General features: G+C 36.1%; 1 protein-coding gene across 8 annotated transcripts in view; it reads left to right on the top strand.

Moving 5' to 3' along the window:
- Positions 1–14,679, top strand: part of PRRC1 (proline rich coiled-coil 1) — a 40,620-nt gene that overhangs the window by 8,796 nt on the left and 17,145 nt on the right. For all 8 annotated transcript variants that reach the window (XM_081504091.1, XM_081504097.1, XM_081504092.1 and 5 more), the window contains 6 exons: positions 294–417; positions 1,519–1,908; positions 4,373–4,533; positions 7,379–7,481; positions 9,677–9,840; positions 12,938–13,041. In XM_081504091.1, coding sequence (XP_081360217.1) covers positions 312–417; positions 1,519–1,908; positions 4,373–4,533; positions 7,379–7,481; positions 9,677–9,840; positions 12,938–13,041 — 1,028 coding nt within the window. In that variant the 5' untranslated portion in view covers positions 294–311. The remainder of the gene's footprint in view (positions 1–293; positions 418–1,518; positions 1,909–4,372; positions 4,534–7,378; positions 7,482–9,676; positions 9,841–12,937; positions 13,042–14,679) is intronic.

Here is a 14,679-nt window from a genome sequence, read left to right as displayed (position 1 = left end):
GTTGTTGGATTCTGTTTGCTAGCATTCTGTTGAGGATTTTTGTGTCCAGGTTCATCAGTGTTGTTGGCCCATAGTTTTCTTTTTGTGTGATGTCTTTGTTTGGTTTTGGTATCAGTGATGATGGCCTCATAGAATGAGTTTGGGAGGGTTCCTCCTTCTACAATTTTTTTTGAAGAGTTTTAGAAGGACAGGTGTTAGCTGGTCTCTAAATGCTTTATTCTCTAACTATACAAGGTTTAAAAGTATACTTTTTATTACTGTGTAATCTTTATTACATTTTAATATTTTTACAGTTGTATTGAAATTGAAAAATGATGGAAGAGAGTGGAATAGAGACAACACCACCTGGGACCCCCCCACCGAATTCTGGGGGCCTGGCTTCTGCTGCCGCACTGTCTTCCTCCCCGGCTCCTTTAGGTACGTGCAGTTGTCTAGCAGCTGTGGGTTTTGAGGAGAGTCAGGATACTGTCATCTTTTCTCCGAGTCATTTTAAAAAAGCCTAGAGGCATACTTCAGACATACTGTGAGTTCAGTTCCAGGCCATTGCAATAAAGCAAATATTGTAATAAAGCAAGTCGCATGAATTTTTTTATTTCCTAGTGCATATAGAAATTATGGTTGCACTATACTGTAGTCTATTAAGTGTGCAATGGATTATGTCTTTAAAAGAAAACAAAGTACCTACTTCAGTTAAATACTTTGCTAAAGCATTGCTTAAAAATGCTGGCTATCATCTGGGCCTTCAGCAAGTTGTAATTGTTTTGCAGTGCCAAAGATCAGTTATCATGCATCATCATAACAAATATAATAATAATGTAAAGTTTGAAATATTTTGAGAGGTACCAGAATGTCATACAGAGACATGAAAAACAAATGCTGCCAGGTAAAATGGCACTGATAGACTTGCTTGACATAAGGGTTGCCACAAACCTTCAATTTGTAAAATGAAGCAAAATAAAATGAGGTGTGCCTGTATATTAAAACTTTTGTAATCTTTGCCAGGATGAAGGTAAATAGCCTTTTTAATTTAAGCCCAAAGGCAGAAAACATCTTTGTTTTGCTTTAATTTTTATTTTTTGTTTTCATATTAACTAGCAGTCATCTTTGTGATGACAGAAATATCCTAAAAAGCATGTGTTAACTTTGTCTAATGTTCTGTGACTTCATGGAGATTAACCTTCTGACCAAAGGTTTTGAGCCTTAAATTGTGAGGTTTTATGCTCGTATTAGCAGAGATGAAAAGCAGCTCTGTTTTATTAAAAGCACAGCAGAACAAACAGAAACACAAAGATCTGCAATACCATAACTTAATTTTCTATACCTGCTGCTTTTACAGATAGGAATTGAAAGTCATTTGCACTCAGTCATACTAATGTATTTTAAATTATGTATTTAAAGATAGCTCTTGGGGATAGGGTCTGTTAAATTTAAAAATTTTCCAAGATGGTAATGAGATACTTTGAAAACTAAGTGAAAAGCATGTCACTGAAGTGTGATTTTTCCTCCCCTCTTTCCCAGCCACGGCCAGCACCTTCTCTTCTCCAAGCGGGTCCTCTGTGCAGAGCCTGCCACCACAGATGTACTCCACCCCCCAGCCGTCCATACCTCCTGTGCAGCCTGCGGCACCCTTGCCCTTTATGCCATCTTCACCAGCCCCTTCTGTTCCTCCACTCGTTACGTCTCTACCACCTCCTGCTTCTCCACCGACTGCTGCTGCCTTCAGTAATCCTCCTTTATCCCACTTCCCACCTTCCACCTCTGCCCCAAACACTCTCTTATCTGCACCCCCTTCGGGTCCTCCCACTTCGGGATTCTCTGTTGGCTCAACTTACGACATTACAAGGGGACATGCGGGAAGAGCTCCACAGACACCCCTGATGCCATCGTTTTCTGCACCTCCAGTGACAGGTATTCTCTCATTGACACTTTGAAACAGGTGGCTATAGGGAATGTTTTATCTGTTTTTTTTTTTTTTTTTAAACAGCTTTATCGAGGTGTAATTCCCATACAATTCCCTTTCACGTATACAGTTTAATAGCTGTTACTATATTTACCAAGTTTTGCAGCCATCACTCCAGTCAATTTTAGAACCTTTTAATCACCCCCAAAGAAACTGCATACCTGTTAGCAGTCACTCCATACTTCTCCCAATCCTCATGGTTCTCAGAACCACTAATCTACTTTCTGTCTCTGTAGATTTGCTTGTTTTGGACATTTCATATAAATGGACTTGGATTAATATGTAGTCTTTTGTGGCAGGCCACTTTCCCTTAGTGTAATGTTTTCAAGATTCATCCATGTTGTAACAGGTGTCAGAGCGTTCTTCCTTTTTAGGACTGAATTATATTCCATTGTATGGATATACCATGTTTTGTTTATTCATTTCATCAGTTGATAAACTGTTGTTTCCACTTTTTGGCTATGAGTACTGATTTTATGAACCTTGGTGTGTAAGTTTTATATGGAAATGTTTTCATTTCTCTTGAGTGTGTACCTAGGTTCAGAATTGCTGAGTTTTTTTTTCCTGAAGGGCTTCATTTTTTTGTTTTTTTAAATGAAGTAAAGTTGCTTTATAACACTGTGTTAGTTTCAGGTGAACAGCATAGTTACTCAGTTATACATATATCTATATCTATTCTTTTTCAGATTCTTTTCCATTATAGGTTATAACAAGATATTGAGTAGAGTTCCCTGTGCTATACAGTAGGTCCTTGTTATTTATCTGTTATATATATATAGTAATGTTTTTCTGTTAATCCCAAACTCCTAATTTATCCCCTAATTTATTTTGCCTTTGATAACCATCAATTTTTGTTTTTGGTATGTCTGTGAGTTTGTTTTGTGAATAAGTTCATTTGCATCATGTTTTAAAATTACACATATAAGTAATAACATGTGATATTTGTCTTTGTCTAATTTACTTCACTTAGTATAATTTCTAGGTCCATCCATGTTGCTGCAAATGGCATTATTTCATCTTTCTTTATGGCTGAGTAATATCCCATAGTGTATACATATACCACATTTATTGATTCATCTGTTGATGGACATTTAGGTTGCTTCCAGTCTTGGCTTTTGTAAATAGTGCTGCTGTTGGGGTGCATGTCAGAATTGCTGACTTTAGTACAACCATCAGACTATTGTCTAAAGCAGCTGCACCATTCATTTTACTTTCTTACCAGCAGTAAAGGAGGGTTCTTGTTACTCTGCATGAATGTTTTATTTCCTTTTCCTTGATTTGCAGAGCTTCCTATTTTCATTTAAAGTATTAAAATAAAACTGATGTTACTTAATATATGATTTTTATATGATATAAAACTTAGAACATGGTTAGTATGTGAAAGCAAAAGTCGCTCAGTCGTGTCTGACTCTTTGTGACCCCATGGACTGTACAGTCCATGGAATTCTCCAGGCCAGAATACTGGAGTGGGTAGCCTTTCCCTTCTCCAGGGGAATCTTCCCAACGCAGGGATCCAACCCAGGTCTCCTGCATTGCAGGCCGATTCTTTACCAGCTGAGCCACAAGGGAAGGGAAGTGTCAGACAAAATTCCAAAATTTTGTCCTAACATTTTGTGTGGTTATAGAGAAACACCAAGGTGAAGTCTGAGTTTAGCTTTACTTAAAACTTATCAGGACTGAACGATCCAGGGAGTAGTTTTATTTAGCCATGTAAAATTTCAAAATCAAATAGGTGTATGTACTGTAAGTTGGTGGTATTGGACTATTGTATTTTCTAGGTCAAGAAAACCTACTTTTTTTGGCTTCCTTGGAATGGTTGTTGGAAAGCAGTATTAAAACTTCATCCTGTTATATTCTTCCTATTGTTTCTTTAATTCTAGGAAAAGAAACAACTTAGTTGTGATTATTTTTTTAATCCAGTTTGGATTATCTACTTTAACAAAAATTTTTGCAAAGTGCAGTTATGACACCCATGTGTATGTATATGTGGATTTTCTTTTTGAGTTAAAATATTGTATATGGATATGTTTACTAATTTTTATATGCATTTTGTATGATGAGCTTGAGTGCTCATATCAGTTATTTTTATGCTTTAAGGAGAATCAGGCTATAGCTGTCGGCGTCCACATGCTACATTGGGCAAACATGAAGTACTTTTGGGTATATTTTGTTGTCCATTTTCAGGGCACTAGATAATAAGCCTAAGAAGAGGGAAAGAAATTTCTTTTTTGGAGTTTGTATAATGTATTTAGGTGATTCTTTGAATTCATATCTCAGTGTTGAAATGCCTGAGTATGTAGTAACATAATTAAAGCTGTTTTGAACTACTCATATCATATGTTGTATCATCTTTTTTATGGGAGATATTTTATATAATAAATTACATATGTTAACATTTTTGCCATTAACTAGGTATTTTGCCAGCCCCTATTACTCAGCAAGCTGGTTTGACATCTGTGGCACAGGGAACGGGAACCACATCAGCCATCACTTTCCCAGAGGAGCAGGAAGACCCTAGAATTGGCAGAGGTCAGGATGAAGCTTCAGCTGGTGGACTCTGGGGTTTTATTAAGGTAAGGGGTATTTACTTTAAAAACTGTGTGTAATTTTTTAATTATAAAACTTAAGAGAATTTTGAAAATAAAAAAGAATAGTATAAGGAAAAATCATTGTAAAATATCTTTTTATTTTTATTACACTTTTTCGGGGCTTCCCTGATAGCTCAGTTGGTAAAGAATTTGCCTGCCATGCAGGAGACCCTGGTTTGATTCCTTGGTCGTGAAGATTTGCTAGAGAAGGGATAGGCTACCCACTCCAGTATTCTTGGGCTTCCCTTGTGGCTCAGCTGGTAAAGATTCCACCTGCCATGCGGGAGACCTGGGTTGGATCCCTGGGTTGGGAAGATCCCCTGGAGAAGGGAAAGGCTACCCACTCCAGTATTCTGACCTGGAGAATTCCATGGACTGTATAGTCCATGGGGTTGCAAAGAGTTGAACCCGACTGAGCGCCTTTCACTTTCACTGTAGTTCCTCTTAGTCTTCTGGATGTGCATATTTAGGTAGATATCTCTCTTTAATTAAAAGCAAAGTGGAGTAGTGACCTTTGGACACAATTTTGTGTCTTTTTGTGTGTATTTACCTAGCCATCACGAACATCGTCCCAGCCATAAAATATTCTTCAGTCTACTTTGCCCAACATGTCATTCATTGCTTTTATTTCCCATGTTTTATTTCACTAACCTGTTATTGCTGTTTTCTGGTTATAATTCTTAATAATAAAATTATGATGAGCCTCTTGTATACAAATCTTTGTGTACTTCTGTTTTATCAGAGTTAATTCCTAATAAATGCCAGTGTGAATATTTTAAAAACTACAGATATATATTGCTCTCCAGGTAAATTATACCAGAACACCCTGTTGTAAGATCTTTCACTTGCCAGAAGTGATTATTAATTGAAATATAGTATTTTCTAATTTGATAGGCAAAGAAAATAATACCTTGTTTAAATTTATTTTGTTACTGAATTTGAGCTTTTTTTTAAACTGTGATTTTTTTGACCATTTGTATTTTTCTTTTGTGAAGTCTGTATTCATATTCTTTGCCCAGCTTTGAATTGGGATTACTTTCTTCTTTAGTTGACTTCATAAGAACTCTTAAGAATATTTTATTTTATGCTGTCATATGTTGCCATATTCTCCATTTTTATCTTACATTTCAACTTTATTATGCTTTATTGACACAAAATCTTCTAAATTTTTGGGAGTCATTTCTATGAGTTTTTTTAAATGATAAAAATGACCTTTATGTACTATATTGTGATAATTGTTTTTTTATGATTTAATTTTCTTATGGCAGTATTTTTTACCATACCATTTGATATAGCTGATACTTTATTGTGGAGGTAGAAATCAAACTTACTTTTTTCCCAACCACTTAATCGAGTATTCTGAAATCATATCCCAGTGATTTGATATGTCACCTTCATCTTAGTTACTAAATTGTGTGTGATAATGTCAGTTAGTGGGCTCTGTATTTTATTCCACTGCTCTGCCTGTCCTTCCAGCAGTACCACACTATTTTAATTATTGTAACTGTTTATTACACTAATATTTATTGAAAGCCTACCCTGTGCTGAGGTGGGGATCGGAATATCTGTTGAGTCAGATAGAAAGGTAAGTTCACAGCCTTTGCATTCTTAAAGACAGATCAGCATTTGGTTGTATAAATTTTCTGTTTTCTCTTCAAAATTTTTCTCTACTGGTCTTTTCCATTTATTTTTCTTAACCACTTTCTTCAGTGATTCCAAAGTCACTTTGTCAAGTTCCCTTCAGTATTCTGAGGGTTTGGTTGTGATTTGATTATATGTTAAACATATTTTTTAACTGTTAGGTAGTTAAACTGATTTACAGCGTTTGAGCTTTTTGTATTAGAAAGATGGCATTTTTTCTCAGCTTGCTTCTTTTGATCACTTTGTGCTTTTTAAAGGTTTTCTTTATGTAGGAACTATCACTTCTTTTCCTTGTTAAGAGCCTGTGTTAGCATGTCAATTACCAGTTGTAATAGTTCAGCTGTACAGACTTTGTAAATAACTCTTCTAATATTCAGCATAAGATGAGTTGACAGTCTTAAATATCAATGTTACAAAGTCAAGTTTTGTTTTGAATCACCTGAGTTTAATGGTAGGTTGAGACAAGTGGAATCATGGCCTGTTAGCCAGATGCCATCTCAGGAGGCATTGCTCCCTCTAAGTCTCTTCGACTGTGGGAGAAGCATAGATGGAAGGAACTCCTCAGATCTGGTTCTTTCTATCCAACAGTGTGGTTTTAAGAATTTAGAGGAATAGGTCTGATTTTTTTTAAAAGTGAGAGTTTGGGAATAAAACAAATAGGAAGTAGGAAAAAAGAAAACTTTCATAGAATATAGAGTATTATATATTAAAGTAATTAATTTTTCTGGGAAGTAAAGATAAATTGTTTTTACTATTAGGGAACAAAATATGAGTCTTTGGAGACACATTTGATTACAGTCTTTATTTGGGACCCTAATGGACAAGTTTTGCCTAGTCTTTTATATAGATAACTAAATAATAATGAAATGAAGTAAAAATATATGTATACATAGAAATTAACATATATGCATACATATATACGTATATACAATAAACATACTTTCCAGGTCAGTGCTGCTTGAAGTGGGGTCTGTAGGTTACTGTCAATCCACAATGAGATGAAGAGAAGTTGAGAGGAAGCGCTTTGAAATTTCATAGCCATTTGACGTTGCCATAGCCTTATTTTTCTTACACTTTACAGAAGTATAGGTCTGCAGTGCATTGGAAACTTAAAGTTTTTTTCACCATCCAGTAATCACAGTAATCTTTGCTTAGAATGAGTATTTACATGTGAATTTGTTCTGTGCAGGGTGTGGCTGGGAACCCTATGGTGAAATCCGTGCTCGATAAAACAAAACATTCGGTAGAAAGCATGATTACAACGCTGGACCCTGGCATGGCTCCGTATATCAGTATGTACTTAAACTAGAGCAGCATCTGCCGTGTAAAGTATGTGCTCATGTCAGCCACTGAGTGTAATCCTACAGGTCTTGTAATCAGTGGCAATCCTCCTATGTTCTTACGTTGATTGTTAGTCTTGGTGCTTTTAATTCATGTTCTCCTTAGTCATCATTAAAATTTTTGAAAACTTCACAGCATGAACTTTGCAGGAGTAAAAATTATTTGAATTATTAGTGTACTTGCTGATTTTAATTATAAATATGGTTAGTGTTGCTTTATACGAATTTTACTATCACTGTTGACATCTGAAGTGTTGCTTTGTTCATATTTGGCTTTTGACATTTCTCCAGTTATCTGTTTTAATTAAATGTGGTTATGTGTAACTCAGGAATAAAATTTTTAGAGGCTGTTAATCTGTTTACTAATAATATCTCATTACTAGGTTTGCTAGGAAAGCTATTTTAATTTTAACCAGCTTGGAACCCTCATTACCAAGAATCCTCCAGATGGTTAATGTACATATCCAATAAGTGAAATAATCTCTCAACAGGATTTATGGCCAGTTAGTAGTAAATCTATTGAAGATAGTAATTTAGTGGCCAAAGCTGTACACCAGGTACTTGAACAGAGATTTCACTAGCAATAAAAAGTTAATAACTTTTTCGAGTCTTTTGTCTCTTGATAATTGACTGTCTAGTAAATGTCAAAACACAAGACCTACTAATGGTAAGTACCATTTATTAAATATTTGATCTGCCAGATATTAATTCTCATAAGAGATCTGCAAACTAGGTGTTATTTCCCCCAAGTTTTAGATGAGCAACTTGTGTTCAGAGAAATTTATTATTATTCTCTGTCATACTGCTTGGTAGAGCTAATAGCCACTTTGCTTCCCTTTAAGTAGAAAATTGAATCAAAGAATTAATTCAGCTGAATTGGTCTCTGTGTGTGTAATTGCCACGATTTAGAATTGGACCCTACCATATATATTAATTTTATATATTCATAGTAATCAAGTTTGATATCATTTGTAGTATATTATTCTTTTACTCATTAAAAATAAGAATATATGTGAAAAGAAGAAAATATTTTTGGAGCTCTTGTTGTTTTAATGGGTATTGTGTTAGACCCATCACCTATTTGAAGTATTTACCTTATCAATCCTTAGAGCAAGCTCTGTGAGGTGGCAGGAATTTTTCTACAAGGAAACAAGCTCCATGACTTCCCCAAGGTAACAGAGCTAGTAAATGATAAAATCGGGACTCAAACCCAAGACTTTCCTCAGACTAGTACTCTGCATGACATCTAGAAAAAGGAAAAAAAAAAGAAAAATACAAAATGAAATTTCTATTATTAGCAGATAAAAAGCAGTAAGTAAGACTTGAGTGTGAAAAAGCTATTGACAGGCAGCAAAAACTAGACCATTTGGATCTAACAAAACTCTAGTGGAACTTAACCGTATTTTTATACAAATATTTTAGAAATCACTGTAACAATTTCAAATGTATCAAGAAAGCACAGGAACTATTAGAAATGGATTTTAACACAGTTTAAGTTTTTACATTGTTTTGATTAGCTGTCTTTATAATTATTAAAAGTGACATGAGTCGTCACAAACTGATCAGCTTTTTGAACTGAAGCCTAATGGAGCACTACTTTGCTTGGGTCAAGAGCTATGTCCCACATGGAGGGGGAAAAAAAGACATATTCTTTTTCTTTCCTATGTAACCCATTGCTTTTAGGTTTTGATGACTTAAATTCCAATAAAGATGGGATCTGTGGAACATTATTTCAGTCAGGAAAGAGTCCATGATAAAAAGCTCAAATATTTGGAAAATACTTTCAGCTGCTCCAAAGGACACTTACTAAGGTACAGCATAGTGTTGTTTCGAGAGCAAAATGTTTCACAGCTTTCTTGAGAAATCTCAGAACAAGATGTTGTTAGAGGACAGGGTGAAGTGTGTGTGCTTACCTCACATGGTAGAGTCAAAATATACAGGCTTAGGGTTGAGTCCTGATATCATTGCTAAGTAGCTGTGTTACCTTGGGCAAGACCTTGTCAGCCTCAGTTTCCTCAGCCAATAAAAAGGTTAATCTGTATCTTGTGTCGTTTTGCCAGGTTGGTACTAATTATGTCATAAAATGTCGGTACATGTAGTAATTATGAGAATTTCATTAATTTGAAATTTTCTTCTGGTCTCTTTAGAATCTGGAGGTGAATTGGATATTGTAGTGACCTCGAATAAAGAAGTAAAAGTTGCTGCCGTCCGAGACGCCTTCCAGGAGGTCTTCGGCCTAGCTGTGGTTATAGGGGAAGCTGGACAGTCCAACATTGCGCCACAACCAGTGGGCTATGCAGCGGGATTAAAAGTGAGTAATAGAACATCTTTTTAGGATATAGAAACTGCTGGTTTATTTTTTCATGATTCTATGGTCTCTGGAGCTGTTGGGTTTTTACATACTGAAATACTGATTTGGTTTTTAATTGGACAACTCTCTAGTGTTACGATGATACAGTGGAATTTTAAAGAAACCTAAAATATGTTTTGATTATCGGGAGCTGCTGCTGCTGCTGCTAAGTCGCTTCAGTCGTGTCTGACTGTGTGCGATCCCATAGATGGCAGCCCACCAGGCTCCCCCGTCCCTGGGATTCTCCAGGCAAGAACACTGGAGTAGGTTGCCATTTCCTTCTCCAGGGTTTTAAATTTACCTGGTGAGTCCCCCTTTTCTCTTGTACTTGGTGAGGGGACTCAGCCACTCACCGAAAAAGCTTTCTTAGCTTGCTTACTTTGAGTCTTCCCTTTCCTAACTTACCTTAGAGACCCAACTACCTGGCAAGTTATAGGCACAGTGCCTGTGTATAACCAGAGTTTGCCAGGGTCTCACCAGCATGTAGAAACCTGTTAAATCTTATAATGCACTTACCAAAAGGAAGACAACCTTGTGATTGCATCTGTAGGTGTCTATAATCCTTACATCATAGTGGCAGATGATAGAATGGCTTATTTTGAAGACAGATTTCATACACTTGCATACTCACACCTCCACTTGAATTTCATATACTTTGTCTTCCGGCCTATAGTCATTAAAAACAAACAAGAAAAACACCACTGTCAATTATCCAAACCAATCCTATTACCATATTAGACATAGTCCCCTCTAGCCTCCTAGGTGCTAAAGTTCCAAGATTTCTGCCCTCCCTCTCATACACATTTCATCATCACCATCAGTATACAGACATGCAAGAACAAATGAACAGTTCATCAGCATACAAACACTGCTCATACCTTAAAAAGAAAAACCAAAGAAAACCTTAGTTTTTTTACCCCTCTTTCCCTATCACCTCCTACCTTAGCTTTTTGCTTCATTTTGCAGCAAAACTTGCAGAGTTGCCAACAGTTTTATCTCTAGTTCTTTTCTTCATATTCTCTTAACACTCACCTCAGTCAGGGTGTCATTCCCCACCACCCCACTGAGGATGTGCTCTCAAGATCCAGTGTAGTTCCATCTTCTTTGCTCTAGCATGGGCTTTAAGACTCCTCTATGTCTTTTGTGCTCACAGATGCCACACTTGGTTTCTTCCCTGCCTCTCGAATTCCTTTCTGCTTTCTTTGTTGGCTCCTCCTTTTCTCCTCAGCCTCTTGATGATCTCTGTCTGTGTTCATTATCCTGGTGATCTCATACAGTCCAATGGCTTTGAATAGCCACTGTGAACTCTTAGAATAGTGCCTTGTTTTTTTAAAAATGAATATCTAGCAGCCTTATTGAGGTAATTTGGTATGAAACCACAAACAGTACAATTCAAAGTGCTAGGGTAAACCTTTAAAAGTAATTTTCTCAACTAAACAGTCTAATGCAAAAGACATTTTCACTCTGGGCGCTGTTCCGAAGTTTGAGTAAACAAACCTTAGCAGAACAGATATTTTCCTTAAGAGAACCCTAGCTGCCCATCTGTTGCCATCCTGTGATAGAACCTTTACCATCAGACTGTGCACTGTCCTCACACTCGTCTCTGTGCACTTCTGGTGATACACAAAGACTGCAAGGTCGAGGTAGACCCAGATAGTTTTTAGGAACTCTGCGTCTCCTTCCTCAATTTCCACATGCATTCTTTCCTAAAATGTTCTGACTGAATACATACTTGTAATGGAGTCTCCTTTCTCATCTCCTCTTTATAAGCTCTGCCCTCTCCCAGTAGAAAATAAAGACATACCTTATGTCCCCAGATTGCCTCAGAACATGAAATCCTCCTGAGTGTCATCCAAAGGGACAGCTCCAAATAACGTTTTGGATGTTACGGACGCAAATGACACAGTGACTCAGTAAAATCTTCTGGCAAGTCATGTGGTGTTTGATTGTTCTGAAAAAAATAACCAAAAACAGAAAAAGAACCAGATAAAGTTGTCAGCTGATAGGTTGTTAATACTTCCTAATGATAGATCACTACATGATTTTTGGAATAGAACTAAGAATTTCATGGTTTTTAAGGCTTGAGTCTTCAATATTTTGTTCTGCTAAATATCGTTGCATCAAAGATACTTCAGATAAGTAGGCACTGAACTTGAAAGGCTGATGGAGATTTTTTTTCTGTAAAAACCTTTTATGAACATTAATAGTTCAGTTTATTTTGTGATTTTGTTATTATTTGACAGATTTTATTTAGTATTGGTTTTTGCCCTTCAAATTTAGACACGGTTTCCTTTTCCACAGTCTTTAATACAAGCTTAAAATTCATTGAAACTGATAAAATTACGAATCAGTTTGTATTTATATCAGTTGTTTATTTTGGGTACACTAGAGGGAGCTAATGAGAAGAAAATAAAGCAGAGCATTGAAATTTCAAACCAGATTGCTTTTTTTCCATCTGCTTTTATTTGAAGTGAATGGCTTTTTTGAACTAAACCTAAGTTTCCCTTTATGCATATGAAATTGTTTCCGTTCAGTTCAGTTGCTCAGTTATGTCCAACTCTTTGCAACCCCCATGGACTGTAGCCCACCAAGCTCCTCCGTCCATGGCCATATATATAAAAGGACTCAGAAGAGAAAAAAATGTCTTTACTATTGATAAGATTGCTTACCTAGAAAAATTTGAGAGAATCAACCAAAGAACTACTAGGATTGAAACATTTAAGATGGCCTCTTGCCAGATGAACATTAAAAAGCACATAGTTTTCTTATAACCAATTAGAACATGGGATATAAAATTACTCATTTCACAATAGCAACCAAAATAATACTGTGTATAGGAATAACTTGGGCGATGTGTTTCAGACTATCAATACTAAGGGAAATGTGAGCGAGCTTCTTCGCTGTTTATTCTCTGTTGTTCTGTATGTTTTCATGTTTATAATGAGTATATATGTATTTGGGTATAAATGTATACACATATTACTTATATAATCATCAATTAGCATATTTAATACTGAATAACTTGAAATAGTTTCTAATATACACTGTTTCTATTCAGGGTGCCCAGGAACGGATAGATAGCTTGCGTCGAACTGGAGTGATTCATGAAAAACAGACTGCTGTGTCAGTAGAAAACTTCATTGCAGAATTGCTTCCTGACAAGTAAGAGGCTTAAGTTATAATTGTTTTTTTCTTATAAAGAGAATTTTTCATCTTTTCTCTTAGCAACTTTCAAATATGCAGTATTCATTATTAATCCCATGTGGTACATTACATCCTCATGACTTATTTTATAACTGGAAGTTTGTACCTTTTAATCCCCTTTATCCTTTTCACCCTGTCTCCCACTCCGGCCTCTGCATCCACCCATCTGTCCTTTGTATCTGTGAATTCACTTCTCCCCCTCCACAGGTAAGGGAGAGCATATGGTATTTATCTTTCTCTGTCTGACTTACTTTAATTACCTTAATTCCATCCATATTATTGCAAATGGCAAGATTTTCCTTCCTTTTTAATGGAAAAAGATACTATTTTATATGCACATGCATATAAATATGTATACCACATCACATGTATATGTATGTGTGTGTGTTTGAATGTGTATATATAAATCACATTTTGTTTATCATGGACAAACACTTAGGTTGCTTCCATGCCTTGGTTGTTGGAAATAATGCTGTCATGCTTCAGTCTTAGTAGATTGTGTGTGTTTTTAGGAATTTATGCATTTCTTCTAGGTTGTCCAGTTTGTTGGTGTATAATGGGTTCAGTGAGTGGCTTATTATATTTCTCTTAGGAGCAAAAGTAGAATTGCTCACACTGAATGTCTAGTAAAAAAATGTATCTTATTTTAGAACCAGACAGAAAATATGTTATGGTCTAGCTATATCATCTCATTAGTTATGTGACCTGTGTAGCTTAGCTCACATTTCTACTCTTGTTTTCTCCTTTTTAATTATAAAATTTACTTTGTGTTGCCTGCATTCTAAGACTGTGTTAATTATCAATTAAATAAGATACAATAGTGTAGCTTTGACTTGGACGCTGACTTCCATAACAGACACAATCATCTTGCATAGCTGTTCAGAGTAATGGGAGGTCTGGCAAGATGGCCTGGAGGCAGTCACCAGGTTTGAGTTCTGTTGAGCACTACCTGTCATCTATTTAGGTTGGGAGAAAACCTCTAACAACATAATTTGTCATTGTTTTTGAGGGCATTAAACTTTTAATAGGTGGATTTTTTGATCGGAGAATTTTTTTTAATTTGCAGAATTGCCTTATATTAAAATAACTTCCCAACTGTTGAGACCTATCTTCTTCCTATTTACTGTGTGATTTTGTTGCTTTTGGGCTTCCCTTGTGGCTCAACTGGTAAAGAATCAGCCCGCAATGCAGGAGACTTGGGTTCTATCCCTGGGTTGGGAAGATCCCCTGGAGAAGGGAAAGGCTACCCACTCCAATATTCTGGCCTGGAGAATTCATGGACTGTGCAGTCCGTGGGGTCGCAAAGAGTTGGACACGACTGAGGGACTTTGACTTTCACTTTGTTGCATTTAATTTTTGTTTTAGTATTGAGTAACACTGTGCCTAGTACTTTGTAGCTATAGTATACAAAAAATGTACTCCAGCTTTGAGGGTCTATTATAGACCAGGTGGGAGAGAAAATATATACACAGATAAACAGTTTTAAATGACTCTGTAAGTGTGTAAATCTTTACTTATAGGAAATGTTACATACATTTTCACTGGAAATAATTTGATGTGGAATAGTGTCAGAGAAGAGTCTGTTACTTGGTACTT

Source organism: Giraffa tippelskirchi, chromosome 6 (assembly GCF_054371585.1).
Source record: "Giraffa tippelskirchi isolate mGirTip1 chromosome 6, T2T-mGirTip1v1.2.pri, whole genome shotgun sequence".
Classification (NCBI taxonomy): domain Eukaryota; kingdom Metazoa; phylum Chordata; class Mammalia; order Artiodactyla; family Giraffidae; genus Giraffa; species Giraffa tippelskirchi.
The sequence above is the reverse complement of the archived record's forward strand: the minus strand, read 5'-3'. Positions and strand labels throughout refer to the sequence as shown.